Source organism: Elephas maximus, chromosome 1 (genome assembly GCF_024166365.1).
Source record: "Elephas maximus indicus isolate mEleMax1 chromosome 1, mEleMax1 primary haplotype, whole genome shotgun sequence".
In the NCBI taxonomy this organism is placed as follows: Eukaryota; Metazoa; Chordata; class Mammalia; order Proboscidea; family Elephantidae; genus Elephas; species Elephas maximus.
In genome coordinates, this window is record NC_064819.1 from 106,615,869 (window position 1) to 106,632,486 (window position 16,618).

General features: G+C 39.6%; 1 protein-coding gene across 2 annotated transcripts; it reads right to left on the reverse strand.

The window, feature by feature from the left end:
• Positions 1 to 75: 75 nt before the first annotated feature.
• MRPS10 (mitochondrial ribosomal protein S10) lies at positions 76 to 10,520 on the reverse strand. Of its 2 annotated transcripts, none has more exons than XM_049891965.1 (7): positions 10,461 to 10,520; positions 7,417 to 7,481; positions 7,250 to 7,319; positions 5,004 to 5,140; positions 3,914 to 4,022; positions 2,182 to 2,271; positions 76 to 1,676 (listed from the first exon to the last, which is right to left on the reverse strand). In XM_049891965.1, the coding sequence occupies exons 1-7, from the start codon at positions 10,506 to 10,508 to the stop codon at positions 1,581 to 1,583; spliced, it is 615 nt and encodes a 204-aa protein (XP_049747922.1). In that variant the 5' UTR covers positions 10,509 to 10,520; the 3' UTR covers positions 76 to 1,580. The 2 variants fall into 2 exon arrangements, with proteins under 2 accessions (XP_049747922.1, XP_049747915.1); XM_049891958.1 differs by having other exon boundaries at positions 7,250 to 7,322.
• Positions 10,521 to 16,618: the final 6,098 nt, after the last annotated feature.

Below are 16,618 nucleotides of genomic sequence, written 5' to 3' on the forward strand. Positions count from 1 at the left end.
GCGCACACATGGAAGCTACTAGGGCAGAGTACGTAGAAATCAACCTCGTATGATACAGTGATTTATACTGTCTGTAAAAACCAAAAAAAAAAAAAACTGCTTAGGTGTGGGTCTACATTTTTAAAGAATTATTATTTCTTTTAAAATGAAAATGTGTCATGAATTGCTGCTTTGGTAGACAGTTACCATTATACCACTCTTGCTTCATAGACTAGTTTTTTATCCTGAGGCTTATCCTTGGGATTTCTGCTTTGGCCCTTTACGAATGACACTCGACAACTGAGCTATTAGTGGAATGAGGTCATGGGGCACAGGGCAGCTATTCTTTTAATGTTAATGACAGTCATGTAAATCTCATACATAAGCAGTATGTATTCAAAACACTGATACCTGATAGTTGACTGGGAAGACTACAGGCACTCCAGTTTAAGGGGGAAAAACTGAGAAGTCCTAACTACCCCAGAATTGTGAAGGAAACCACAAAAGACCCAGACCTGATTCTGCTGTAAAAAGGAAATGAATTGCTCCCTTGAGGTTAATATGCTGTTTCAGCCCTTTCTGTCTTGCTTCTTTCAGTGCTTTAACTACAGTTTAATTTCATGGAATAACAGACATCTGCAAGCAAAAAGAGTACCATTAGCCAAAAGAAAAGGGCTTCTATCAGTGAAGAGAAGGCCTGGTGGCACAGTGGTTGAGAGCCTGACTGCCAACCAAAGGGTCGGCAGTTTGAATCCACCAGTCGCTCTTTCGAAACCCTATAGGGCAGTCCTTCACGATTGCTATGAGTCGCTATGACTCAAAGGCAATGGGTATCAGTGAAGAAACAATCAGGAAATATATTTATCTGCGCCTTGCTCAATTTTCAAAAGCCATTACTTCTCATTCAGTGCCGGGTGCAAAGAACACAACATAAAAGTTTGTTGAATGAATGACTCACAGCATGAATGAAATGATATCAATAATCATTTCTTGAGAGTTCAAATTCCATTACAGTGACCCTTTCACAGGCAGTCCTGTAAGGGCTTGGACTACAGGAAGAGTTCAGTGCACATCACAAATGTGCCTGATCTGCCACAAAGGCTACTCACTTCAAGAATTTAATGCTAAAATGCGGTAAAATTGGTGGTCACCACTCCTAAATCAGCATATGCTAGTTTGTCACTAAAGTAGGTAAGAAAAGTTATACTGCTCAGTAAATTGACCAAAACTACCAAAGATTCCTCCCAGAAACCTCAAATGATAACAACAAAACCTTATGTGAGGAATACATCAAACACTCACTGTCAGATGAAAGAACTGATACAATAAAAATCTGATTCTTTTGGCTTATAGTAGTGGAAATAGTTTGCTCACGTTTCTTAAAATAAGATCTGAAGTAACGACATGTATAAAATCCCAGATAACACAGTTATTCTACTGTAGTCCAATCTATCATTAAAGTTGCACGTCTTGCTCTCCACTGATCAGGGTTATGGGCTCAGCAGAGCATTAGGTGGGCTCAAAACTGTCTCAGCTGCAAGCAATCTCATTTAAACACATACATCAGCTCTGTTCTCATTTCAAACCCAGGCACAAGTGGCCTAGCTGAGGCTCGGTGACTTGCTGTCTTCTTTTTCTGCTGGTCCAGTTTCCCAGATTGGCTCCTTGATGTGTTCTGGTAACCGTTCTAATTTTGTCTAAAAATGAACACACAAAAACATCAAAAAGCTAAACTATAATATCATGTGGACTTAACTGAACTCTTTGGCCACATATTGGATTTATGAATTTTGTTCCCCCAAATCCTCTTGACGTCTTTTCCTTTTATTTTTCTCTCCTTTTTGCAGGGCTTTGAAACAGAGAAGGAAACGTGGTGCTTTATAAAGTGCACTCACACATATACTCTATTTGGCCCTCTATGATCTCCAGGGACTGCCACATAACATGGTCTTCATGTCTAGACAACTACTTTGAGAAAGGGCGACTTTAGAGGAGGCTTGGGAGGACCTGAGCTGGCAGTAGCAGGATTCTGCTCGGCTGACACCACAGCACAGGGAGTGAAGGCCCTCAACCACTATGGCAATAATGCCTCCCCACTGGCCACAGGCCCTCCCCTTCACTCAGTGGGCCAGAACCAAGCTGCAACATATCAAAAGGACAATACAGATGTTTCCCTCCAACACATAGAAACTCAAGTCATACCTTTGTGACTTCCATGGCAACCCCTTCAGGCAAGTTTCGCTGAATATATTCCAAGTAGACATCTGCTGTACTTCCAGTTAGATGTTCTAGCTAAAATATCAAATGTGAAATTGATTTAGGCTATGCTTTTAAAGCAGATTTTTTTTTTAATTAGGGTAAAATTCAGCTAACATAGACTTAACCTTTCTGAAGTGTACAATTCAGTGGCATTTAGTACATTCACAATGTTGTACAACCAACCTCACTGTCTAGTTCTAGGACATTTTCATCACTCCAAAAGGAAACCCCGTACCCAGTAGGCAGTTGCTCCTCATTCCCTCTTCACCCCAGCCCCTAGAAACTACTAATCTGCTTTGTCTCTGTGAATTTGCCCATTATATTCATACAAATGACATCATACAATATGTGGTCTTTTGTGTCTGATTCTTTAACTCAGCATAATGGTTCTGAGGTTCATTTATGTTGTCGCATGTATCAGTAATTCATTTATTTTTATGGCCGAATAATATCTCACTGTATGGATATACATTTTGTTTAGCCACTCATCAGCTGATGGGCATTTGGGCACAAGTTTTTGTTTGAATATCTGTTTTCAATTCTTTTGTGTACATACCTAGGATTGGAACTGCTGGGTCACGTGGTAAATTCTACATTTAACTTTTTGAGGAACCATTAAACAGTTTTCCTAAAGCAGAGGTTTTTTAAAGTGTGTGTATGTTTTATGTTTGTAAAGCAGTGGAGCCTTTCCTCCTGCTAAGAAATCTTACATAGAATTCCCAATTTAACTGGATGGGGGAGCTCAGTCCTGAAGTTTCCTTCCCTCCACCTGCAGCTGCCTTAAGGCTAGTGCTCCATGCAACAGAGCTGGCAAGCATGGCATCAGAGCAGGATACTCCAGACAAAAAGAAACAAAAGGACTAGATTATAAGATATTCTTAGAACAAAATTTTCTGTGTGCTCCATGAGGATATTTTTCTGTCACACATGAGTGGATAGAGTTTTGGGTTCTTCTTTTTCATTTAAGAATAAGGACTATGTCTTAATTATATATGCACTCTCAAAGCCTAATGGAGCACGTCCCATATGAAGGACACAGAAATGCTTGTTTTAATAATGTTTACTACGTGATGGAAGTATTCTAAGTGCTTTCGATAAATATCTCATTTAATCCTTACACTAGTCTAATGGTATCGGTACCACTTAGTCCCATTTATAGATGATGGAATTGAGGCAAGGTCACACAGCTAATAAGTACCCGGGCTTGGGTGTTAGCAGTCTGACTCCAGAAGCCGTGTTCTCCTTAACCATGAGATTATGCTGATCCTAGGGGATGAATGGGTGAATGAAAAACCACAATGATGCCCACAGTTAACATGGCAAATCCAGTTAGCATGTGAAAAGAATTATTAGAACTATGTGGAAACAATTCCAATTTTTGAACTATAAGCAAAATTATTCCAACACTATCATGCTGTATATACATGAGCCTACTAGTAATGCTTTGCGTTACTGTGTTAAAGTGTGTGCTACCCTAAAGGATGGCTTTCTTTGAGTCTGACTTTCCTACCATGCCACTTCCATAAGAACAAAAAAGACATGTCCCTTTCCTACAATTAATAGGCACGGGCTGACTGAAAGGAAGTCAACCTCGTCAATGTTAAAGTTACGATATGCTAGTGTAAAGTTTTGGGAATTTAACTAAAACTGTGTTTCATGTCTGAAACAAACTCACCTCTAAACACCTGTAAAGTGTTCTCATTTCATACTGAACTCTGTGCTTCTTGAAAATATGCACAGATTTGAGAAGAGTAAATCGCTCTATTTTCCTTGGAGGTTCGTGTCTGAAAATTAATGGGCAAAATAATATACTTAAGCTAACTGATGTTAAAACTTGAGTCACTGATATCAAAGCATAATTTTACAATTTTGTTGGTCAGGCTGACACCCAATGACAGGCATTAACTACCATTTACAGACTTCTATTTGCCAAGATTGTCATCTGTAACAACAACTGCTGTCATAAGGCTCAGACCAAAATAAACACCGCAGACAGCAAGAGAACATTCTTCCACAGATTCAAATAGGAGCACTGGCATGCAAATGCGTGCACGCACACACACACACATACGCATGCCTGCACCTTTATACTCTCTAAGATCCTAGTGACCAAATACATGAATTATTAAGAACAGCATCAGTGTGTTAGGCACAGTGCAATGTAAGCTGTAAGTGTTTTGTTTTCAGAAAATCTACAGATGCGTCGATAATCACAAAACCAGTCAGCATTTTGGAAAATGTGTAAGTTCCTTCTGTTTTTGCTAGAAAGCAAAGCTGGCAAAACCCCAAATGGGTCTTGTTCAGCACCACAAGGAACAAAAGACAAGACAAAGGAGGCACTTCTGCTTGACCCTGCAAGACCACATGAAGCCCGCCTGCTCACACAGAGAATTACTACGTGGGTGGCGAGTCTCAGGGCAGATTCGAAACAAAAGATCATCAAATCCAAAAGGCCTAAAAGATTGTTTGTTCACCTAATCTACCTCCCCTCCCCACCCCATGGAGATCCTAGACACGAGGGCTTCTCCTTTCTGTGCAACCCCTAGAGAAATGACTGCCTTCATTTTTCTGGTTCACTCATTCCAGTAAAAATTCTAGTAGATAAGGTTAATCCTGCTAAGGATAATACACGACAAACCTACACACTATCCATTACGAGTTTCTATTCCATTTTAAGAGCTCAGACCTACGGGGGATCAGCACCGTTTTCCTGGGTGACTTCATCACAGCAGCTAACAGGTCGGATTAGGAAAGGTTATACTCACACTTTAATAGAGACACCAAGTTCTTTAGCAGCAAGCACAGCAAAATATTCGTAGCTGTCCAATACAGCCTTATCGTGGCCTTTTACTAAAACTGACAGGCGCTTATATAACGTGTCTGGTTCATCAGAAATCGTTATCTACAATTTTAAAATCAAAGATAAGTTTCAATCTAATATTTATCACTAGTAAATTTAATATGCTATCTTCAATTGAACAACCTAAGAGTTTATTAAGCAAGGGGGAGAAAAATGCTGAGTAACACCTTAACACTGTTAGCTTAAGTATTTTGATATTATTACATTCAGACCTGCACAATGATCTTCAGAATCTGTTAAGATACCATGTGAATCAAAATGACTTTCAAGGCAACCTACACAATCACTAATGGAACTGTCCAACTTAAAAGTTATTGAGCTCCAAATACACAACGGGGAAGATTCTGGGGTCTATTAACAAAATAGCCTGGTCGGAAGACCTGGATTCAAAACTAAACTCTGCCACTTCTACATGAGTGACGATGGGCAAGCCATTGCATCTCACTGCACTTTAGTTTCCTCATATATAAAACAGGATAATAACACCTATGCTAGAGTTCACAGCATTTCTATAAGAAACAAATATGAAAACATAGGTTTAAGTGTTTATGCATTATACAACATTATTTTACAAAGGCAAGCTATTGCTCTTCATATTCTGTTTTACTAGGTTTTATTCACATGTGGTTTGCCTGTCCTAATATACGATTTGTTCATTTGTAATTAAAATGCGATGACACTGACGGTACACATTACTTCTACCTCTTCTACCTAATTCCTAATGAACGACCTTAGAAATAATGGGCTCGACATTTCTGACTTTCTTCCAGGAGATGAATTACTTCACTCTATTCATCCATTAAGCCAGTAATTTAAACAGTATTTCTAATCCAATGATTCAGGGTTAAGTCATTTCATCCCGGAAAGAGATTTACTTACTAACCAGGAAGCTAGCCATCCACTCCCAAAAAACCAAAACCAAACCCACTGCAGTCCAGTCAATCCCAGCTCACAGTGACCCTGTAGAACACAGGAGAACTGCCCTATAAGGTTTCCAAGGCTGTGTAATCTTTCACAGGAGCAGACCGCAGATCTTTCTCCCACAGAGCAATCGGTAGGTTTGAACCACCGACTTTTCAGTTAGTAGCCAGTGCTTTTACCACTGTGCTACCAGGGCTTCTTCATCCACTTCCAACTACCCAAAATAGAATTCTTGGAAGACAATATACTGATAACGTTTATGTCACAAGCTGCAGCACAGAGGAGAAGGGAAACGGCCCCAAGATATGTTTTATTTGTCCCCTCTACTGTTTTAAAGAAATTCCGCATTTTTTACAAATATTAAAAATCAGGAGATTTCACATAAAAATTTAGATGTTCAGTTTTACTTGGAAATATAGAAGACCTGGCATCACTAGGTTTGATTTCCCACATGGCAACAAGTGGCCAGAGTTAAGGAGCAGCCGCCACTGTGCCCTTCTGGCCCCTTTCCTTACAAGCCTGGCCCCTGCAGGCAACTGAGTTGGAGTCCCTGGATTATATGAACTGTCACAGAAATACATTCAATATCTATTAAGTGAAAAAAACGAAACATCAGTACATTATATAAAATACAAGTCCATACTGTTAAAAAAAATTAAGTGCATTTTTATTTTAAAATTTTAAATTTAACTTTAAAATTTTAAACACAAAAACTTGGTTGATGGAATCACAGCTTTTCCCCAAAGCAGTCAAGGTTACAGAGCTGTATCTGGACTTCCATCTGTGCTAAAGCTCTTTTTTTTACTATTAAAATAAAGCACTGTCCATGTCCAGGCCCCATGTCTTAAAATAAAAACAAAGACTTGAAGGTTACAAGAAACTTTTCCGTAACATAGAACATCACATAAAATCAAGTATTCTGCATCATTAGTTACGGCAAATCAAAACACTCTTCCCATTATGCTGAGCTAAGAGCAAGAGACTGTTCATTCCCATGGTTATTTGGGGTAAATAATTTATTCCTTTAGAACTTATCTTGAAACTCTGAAAGATAACATGAGCACCCAGGGACATGAAAGAATACTTTACTCAGGCACACTGTGGATTTGCCAGTATTCCAGAAAAAAAAACTTTTTTTCCTGAACTGTTTGGGAAACAATCTCAAATGAAACAATGAGGAAAATTTATTGCTGATATAACTCCATAAACCAAGAAATAGGGAGTACATACCGTAGGCTTGGTCAAATCCTTGGGAATATCAATGTATAGGTTTGAAAACTGTATCCACTTCATATTGGTACTGCTACATGCAGGAGGAAAAACAAAACAAAAGCTAAGTAAAACAGCACAAGAGCCCATTATATTGTTCAGTTTAGCATATCCAATTGTGTACTTACAGAAGGAAGCCACCATTCCTGGCTGTACTGCTCTTGGAATTGTTCACAGAAAAAGTCCCTGAACCCTTAAAAAAAAAAAAGGGGTGGTGGGGGAACATGTGTTAGAATTAGAGTCAATCCACAAACCATTCAGTTCCCACTAAAAATAAAAAGATACATAATGCTTCAAATGAAGCGATACCTAATTATCTCAGATGAAGGTATCAGTCCAACTAAAATGGCCATATTAAATTTCATTTAAAAAAATGAGGACAACAATAGGGTTGATAATCAAACAGCACCCTCAAAATATTAAAGAACCCATATGTTGTAAAGCTCAGGAGCAAGAACTTTAAAAAAAAAAAGCAATTTTCACATCAAAAGAACAGCTATGAATTAAACATGTGGACATCAAGGAATAAAATAAATAACATCACAGGTGATTTCATGTTTCCCATCTTTTTTTACATAATCAACATACTTCAATATAATACTTATTTTGATGGAATATTTTTGATCGAAGAAAACTATTAAGTGTCTGTGTAATCTAATTTATTAAGAATTGGAATAAGAATTCTAAAGTATCCATTTTTGAAGCTTTCATAGACCTTTCCCAGCATATGTAATTCTTGGCTTGACTAGGATAACTCATTTATAAACACATTAAAGTACACACTGGAGCTTTTACATTTATTATCATCTACTGTGCCACAAGCTGCAACAATCCAGTGTTTCTAAATTCTTTATTGTTGGCGCCTCCTGGTGGTACAAAACTTCTAGTTTAGAAAAACCCAACCCAGTGTCGTGGAGTGGATTCTGACTCATAGCGACCCTGTAGGACAGAGTAGAACTGCCCCATTTTAGAAGCTTATAAAAAACTCAGTGCCAAGGAGTCATTTCCGACTCATACCTTACAGTACTACACATAATAGTTTATCATCTACCTGCTTTTCCTTTAAGCTTTCCTGAGATTAAAAAGTGGAACCCGAGAAAGTGGAAGCACAATGCTGTTGTTGTGTGCCGTCCAGTCAGAGTACTGAGTGCACTCTGACTCAAAGTGACCCTATATGACAGAGTTCAACTGTCCCATAGGGTCTCCTAGGCTGAAATCTCTTATGGGAGCAGATCTCCAGGTCTTTTCTCCTGCAGAGCCAGTGGTGGGTTCGAACCACTGACCTTTGGGTTAGTAGCGCAGTACCTAACCACTGAACCACCGGGCTCCTTCAGAAGCACAATAGCATCCTTTAACATACTTTGGATTAATATTTTAGCACAAGGAAGTTTAATTAAAACACCTGATGATTACCTAAATATATTAAAAAGTATAAAAAGAAGTTCTGTCCCCAGCCTATTCTTAGTTTTATTGTCCTTCCTCTCTTTACTCAAGATGGAGGCAAATCAAAGCTTTCCATATTCTCCGTTGGATCACAGGGAAAAAAACCGAAAGCAAGGAAATCGGACACAGTACAAGGTAGGAAGAGGCATATGTCATTCTTCACATCATCACACAGAAAATTCCTTCCCCACATTTATGCCATGACCCCACAATCCAGTTCTGCAAAATGACCACTTCCCAATCACGATCCCCCAGTGGACGCCTCTGCTTCTCAAAGTTGGAGCCCCAAAGTGCTGTTACACCCACAAATCAACCTTAAATTAAATAAGGCTTTTTATTGTGGTAAATATATATGTAACTAAAAATTGCCATTTCAGTATTCTTCACATGTACAATTCAGTGACATTATGTTAAGAAGTTCTTAAAGTTTTTCTCTCCTTCTCTTTCCTTTCTTTCAGGGGTGGACTTGTGTGTGTGTGTGAGGTGGGGGAGGTAGGGGAAGGCTGCCTGGGTCAGTCTGTTTTCATTCAAAAACTTCAACCCCTAACACCATCTGCCTTTTCTTAAGAAAAGCTGTTCTTAAGTGGGGTCTAAGAACCTCCGGGGCTTCACTCAGACACTTTTAGGAGGTTAAAAAAAAAAAACGTTGCCGTGGAGTAGATTCCAACTCAAAGCGACCCTAGAAGACAGAGAACTGCCGGAAAGAGTTTCCAAGGAGGGCCTGGTGGATTTAACTGCCGACCTGTTGGTTAGCAGCTCTAGCACTTAACCACTACAACACCAGGGTCTCCTTTCAGGAGGTACGGGGCAGCGAAAAACTATTTTCATAATATCACTATCCACTCTCATGCTCTCACGAGTATACAGTGAAGTTTTCCAGAGGCTACGTGACTGTGATATAGCAACAGACTGAATGCAGAAACAGAGAGAATCCAGTTGTCTTCCTATTAAAGACGCTTGCAAAAATGTAAAACGTCATTCTTCTCACTAAACGTGTTTTTGTTTAGGAAACAATAGTTACTTTTCATAAAACATGTTGTTAACATGTAATGGATATATTAGTGTTACTTTTAAGCGAAAAAGTATTTTTTAAGATTCTCAGTTTTATTTCTCGTAAGATAAGTACCGGTAGCCCCCCCCCCCAAAAAAAACTCTTTGATGTTCTCTATCATTTTTTAGAGTGTGACGGGGTCCTAAGGCCAAAAAACTTGAGAACCACTGCTTCAGAAGTTTTTGCTTCTCCTCCGAAGAACCACCATCAGGAGACAGCCACACCACCCCTCTGGCTTTATCGACTCTTGTCTAAATCTCAGACGCCCGGGTATCAGGAGCATATCTCAGTTTAGTTCCAGGGGAAGTGTCTGAAATCGCGTGCCAGCTCAGCCCTTAATTTTCGCGGGGCAAGCTTTCTGTCCTCTCTGCGCTTGTTTGTTTTGCAAATCTCAAAGGGCTGGGGTACTGGAAGATATGATGTTCAAGATCTTTACCAGCTCTTAAGATTCTAAGATTCTTCTTCCTGTGTTTGCCTTGACTACTAACATATGTTTAATCTCATGAGAAAACAGGAGATAAAATCAGCTCCTTTCTCGCCATATTCCTTGTAAACACCGGGTTCAGGTGCGGAATAAATATTGGGAAAGGCTTCTGCGGGCACAACTCTGGGTGACAGAAAGACTTAGGGGCAACTGTCCCTGTCGGCCCGCCCGGCACCCACCAAAACGCCCATTACCTGCCAAAGGCGCCGGCACACTGCACCGACAGCCGCTCGCGCCGCCATTTTGCCGCCCGCTTCCCCAGGATCGCTTCCGGGGTCACAGCCGCGTCCTCAGACCATAGAGTTCGGCAGCGACCATAGAGACAGGACTCCTCACTTTGTCAGGATGGAGCACGGAATACAGGCCACGCTCCTAGGCTTGGTGGACTGCCTGGCACCGGTTTTGATAATGTCGCTTCAGTTCATATCTAGATGGTTACCAAGTCTCATCAGTGTTTTCCTTTTTCAAATTGTGTTTGTCCTATGTGGTTTATTTTGTTGGACACGAGCAAAACGCATTTCTTGTAAAAAAAAAAAAAAGTAATATATTTACAGTGATTATCTCTGGGTATTGGGATAATTGTTGATTTATTTTCCTATTTCTGCATTTTTCAAAAATTTAACGAAATATATATTAATTAAAAGAAAAAAAGAAAAGTTTATCTCTGCTATTGTTTCTGGAGTCCCTGAGAGGTGCAAACAGTTAAGCACTTGGCTACCAGCTAAGAGGTTGGAGATTTGAACCCACTCAGCCATGTCTTGGATGACAAGCCTGGCAGATCTGCTTCTGAAAGATCACAGCTTTGAAAACCCTATGGAGCAGTTCTACTCTGCGCATCTAATTACCATGGATTAGTATCAACCCAACAGGCAACTAACAACAATGAGTTCCTACCCCAGTCCTGTACCTCATTGCAATAGCTTTCTAGCTATGTAACCTTCCTTCCCCGCAGCCACTGACCTTCTTGTTCTCTAGCCATCCTGCACACCACTGTCCTACCGATCTTCCTAAATCATTCATTTAATTATGTTACTTTAGTATTTCAGAATTTATAATGGCTCACTTCACCTATTACAACAAGCCAAAAGTATTTTGTCTGGTTATTATTGTTCACCATAACTGACCTGCAGCTAAAAAGGTTTATAACTGGCATTTGCTGCGATAAAAATTTCTTCCATTTGTGCAACTTTCTAAGCTTTATTTTCCCAAAGTGCTTTCACATGTGCAATTTGTCAGAGCACTCTAGATGTACAATCATTAAATTAGTTGATAAATCAATTAAATCTAACTTATTATAATTGGGTACCCTGGTGGCATAGTGGTTAAGAGCTAGGGCTGCTAACCAAAAGGTCAGTTCAAATCCACCAGGCACTCCTTGGAAACCCTCTGGGGCAGTTCTGCCCTGTACTGTAGGGTCATTATGAGTTGGAATCAACTCGATGGCAATGGGTTTGGTTTTGGTTTGGGTATTATAATCGTTGTTTGAATGCAAATAAATAAGGAAATTTGATTGGTTTCCTCATCTTCCTGGGCCAAGCCATGTCATGTCAGGGTAAGCCTATGCGTCTAATGGTTTTGGGTCAGATATTAACTCATAATGAGTAGTAAAACCAGGCTTTGTCTACAACAGGGCTGTGTACAGGCTGTTTTCTTTGGCATGGCATGTAGACTTGAAGAGTGTTCTGAAACTCAGCTTATCCATCATGGATCTCTTCCCTGCAACCTAAACTTTCAAACATCTAACCTAATGCAGATGAGCAGGAAGCCAATGATTCAAAATGGTTCATGCAAGGACACTTTGCTTTATATTCAGGAAAAACAAAAGTGTGTACCTCAAATATTTGTAAATTAAATGACACGTTGATTGCACCTGCAGTTCTGTTTTGAAAGACAGCCCTTTTCAAAAGATTTTATCTCTTAGAGTGATGGAAAACATTCACCTTGAGAAGAGAAACTAGACAAGGATGCCATTTCTCACCACTCTTATTCAACACTGTGCTGGAGGTCCTAGCCAGAGCAATAAGGCAAGAAGAAGAAATAAGGGGCATCCAGATTGATAAGAAAGAAGTAAAAGGATCCCTATTTGCAGATGATAGGATCTTATATACAGAAAACCCCAAAGAATCCACAAGAAAGCTCCTGGAACTAATAGATTTCAGCAAAGTTGCAGGATACAAGATTAACATACAAAAATAGGTAGGATTCCTCTACACCAACAAAGAGAACTTTGAAAAGGAAATTACCAAATCAATACCTTTCACAATAGCCCCCAAGAAGATAAAGTGCTTAGGAATAAAACCAGGACATAAAAGACCTAGACAAACAAAACTATAAAACACTATGGCAAGAAACCAAAAGAGACATATCAGTGGAAAAACATACCATACTCATGGATAGGAACGCTCAACATTGTGAAAACGTCAATTCTTCCCAAAGCAATCTACAGATACAATGCAATCTTGATCCAAATTCCAATGGCATTTTTTAATGAGACAGAGAAACAAAGCACCAACTTTATATGGAAAGGGAAGAGGCCCCATATAAGTAAAGCATAACTGAAGAAGAACAAAGTGGGAGGCCTCACATTAACTGCTTTTAGAATCTATTATACTGTCATGGTAGTCAAAACAGCAAGGTACTGGTACAACAACAGACACATAGACCAATGGAACAGAATTGAGAACCCAGATGTAAATCCATCCACCTGTGAGCAGCTGATATTTGACAAAGTTCCAAACTCCATTAAATGGGGAAAAGACAGTCTCTTTAACAAACGGTGTTGGCATAACTGGATAAAAAACAAAACAAAACTGGATAGCCATCTCTAAAAAAGTGAAACAAGACCCATACCTCACACCATGCACAAAAACTAACTGAAAATGGATCAAAGACCTAAATATAAAATCTAAAACGATAAAGATCATGGAAGAAAAAATAGGGACAATGCTACGGGCCCTAATACATGGCATAAATACTATACAAACCATAACTAACAATGCACGAACACCAGAAGAGAAACTAGATAACTGGAGGCTCCTAAAAATCAAACACTTATGCTCATCCAAAGACTTCACCAAAAGGGTAAAAACAGAAGCTACGGACTGGGAGAAAAATTTTTGGCTATAATGTATCTGATAAGGGTCTAACCTCTGAAATCTACAAGATACTGCATCTCAACAACAAAAAGAAAAATAATACAATTAAAAAGTGGGCAAAGGATATGAACAGACACTTCACCATAGAAGACACTCAGGGGGCTAACAGACACAGGAAGAAATGCTCATGAGCATTAGCCATTAGAGAAATGCAAATCAAAACTACAATTAGACACCATCTCACCCAACATTATTGGCACTAATAAAAAAAAATGTTGGAGAGGTTGTGGGGAGATTGGAACTCCTATGCACTGCTGGTGGGAATATAAAATGGTACAAGCACTTTGGAAAACAATATGGTGCTTCCTTAAAAAGCTAGAAATAGAAACACCATATGATCCAGCAATTCCATTCCTAGGGAAGTAAGAGCCGTCATGTGAATAGACATATGCACACTCATGTTCCTTGCAGCACGATTCACAATAGCAAAAAGATGGAAACAACCTAAATGCCCATCAGCAGATGAATGGATAAACAAATTATGGTACATAACACAATGAGATACTATGTAACGACAAAGAACAGTGATGAATCTGTGAAACACCTCAGGATATGGGTGAATCTGGAGGGCATTATGCTGAGTGAAACAAATCAATCACAAAAGGACAAATTTTGTAAGAGACCACTATTATGAAAACTCAAGAAAAGATTTAAACACAGAAAAAAAAATTCTTTGATGATTATGAGGGTGGGGAGGTAGAGAAGGGAAATCACTAACTAAATAGTAGACAAGGGTCAACTTCAGTGAAGGGGAGGACAACACACAATACAGGGGAAGTCAGCACAACAGGACCAAAGCAAAAGCAAAGAAGTTTCCTAGACACATCCAAACACTTTGAGGGACAGAGTAGCTGGGGCTGGGGTCTGGGGACCATAGTTTCAGGGGTTGTCTAGGTCTATTGGCATAACATAGTTTATAAAGAAAATGTGCTACAACCCACTTTGGTGAGTAGTGTCTGGGGTCTTAAAAGCTTGCGAGCAGTCATCTAAGATACACCTATTTGTCCCATCCCACCTGGAGCAAAGGAGAATGAAGGAATCCAAAGACACAAGTAAAATACTAGCCCAAAGGACAAAGGACCAAATGAACCAGAGACTCCACCAGCCTGAGACCAGAAGAACTAGATGGTGCCCAGCTACCACCAAGACTGCCCTGACGGGAGACACAACAGAGAGTCCCAGACAGAGCAGGGGAAGAATGTAGAACAGAATTCAAATTCATGTAAAAAGACCAGACTAAATGGTCTGACAGAGACTAGAGGAACCCCTGAAAGTATGGTCTCTGGATACTCTGTTAAGCCAGATCTGAAACTATTCCCGAAGCCCACTCTTTAGACGTCAAGTCGATTCTGACTCATAGCAACCCTATAGGACAGAGTAGAGCTACCCCATAGTTTCCACGGAGTGCCTGGTGGATTCAAACTGCCGACCTTTTGGTTAGCAGCTGTAGCACTTAACCACTATGACACTAGAGTTTCCAGACAAAGATTAGACAGGCCTATAAAACATAAAGTAATACATGTGAGGAATGTGGTTCTCAGTTCAATCACACGTAAGAGACCAAATGGGCATCTCCTGTCCAAAAGCAGGGATGAGAAGTCAGGAAGAGACAGGAACTGGTCGAATGGACACAGTGAACCAGTAGTGGAAAGGGGGAGTGTGCTGTAACCTTTTGGGGACTGCAACAAATATCACAAAACAATATGTATATAAATTTTTGAATGAGAAATTAACTTGAGCTGTAAATTTCACCTAAAGCACAATTAAAAAAAAACTTTTTTTAATCTCTAGAACTACCGTAAGACCCAACTATTCCAATCCCAGGTATATACCCATAAGAAGGAAAAGCAGTAACTCAAACAGAAACCTGTACACCAATGTTGCTTGCAGCACTTTTTACAACAGTAAAATTTGGAAACAACCAAAATGTCCAACGATAGATGAATGGATAAACAAAATGCAGCATATGCATACGATGGAATATTATTCAGCCATAAAGAGAAGTGAAAGTCTTGATGCATGGCACAGCGTGGATGAACCTTGAAAACATTGTTGAGTGAAATAAGTCAGCTGCAAAAGAACAGATAGCACATGATCTCCCTGATATGAAATGATACAATATATAGAAACCAAAGATTATTAGTGCTTACCAAGGGTGGGAGAGAGGGGAAAGAGGGAGCATTTTTGCTTAGGGAGCATTAAGTTCATGTTCATGGTGGTAGAATGATTTTGTGGAATGAATGGTTGCATAACTTGAAGAATGTAGTCAATGTCACTGCGTTATACATGTAGAAATTGTTGGGGAGAAAAGATTATATCTCTTACATGAAGGAGATAATCAGCCTTTTGGATCTTTTATACAAGAGCAATTGTGATCCAAGGATCACTTATGGCTCACTTAGTGTCTTAGTTAGCTAGTGCTGCTGTAACAGAAATACCACAGGTAGGTGGCTTTAACAAAACAGAAATTTATTTTCTCACAGTTTAGGAGGTTCGAAGTCCAAAACCAGGGTGCTGGCTGTAGGGGAAGGTTTTCTCTGTCAGCTCTGGAGGAAGGTCCTTGTCTCTTCTAAGCTTCTGCTCCTGGGCAATCTTCATGTGAGTTGGCATTGTCTTCGCCATCTGTGCTTGCTCTCTTGCTTGTTTATTCTCTTTTACACCTCAAAAGACATTGACTCAAAACGCACCCTACACTAATCTTGCTTTGTTAACATAACAGACAACTCATTCCCAAATGGGATTATAACCACAGGCATAGAGGTAAGAATTTATAATATATTTTGGGGGGACATGACTCAACCCTTAATATTTAGGAATATATTATTCAGTTCCTTAATGTGCTTCATCCTAATCATGTTTTGCTTATGTCAACATTAAAACTCATCCACATTCCTAGAGCACACCTCAGCTGGCTGGCTGTGGCATGCAGAATTGACTTTAGGTAAACTCTAGTGTTATTTACACACACACACACACGTCTGTTGGTGGGCTAGAGGGGTAATTAATTTAACAAAGAATTGCCGAGCACCTGCTGGATATTGCAGTGTACGTGTGGGCGGTGGTGAGAGAATTCAGAATATTAATAAAGCATGAACTTTGCTCTTCCGATAGTGGGATTGGATCAGTTCCCAGCCCCCCATATGCTCTTTCTAGGTATTAAATTCCTTGGCGAGAAAGAGCCATGTCACAGCCATCTT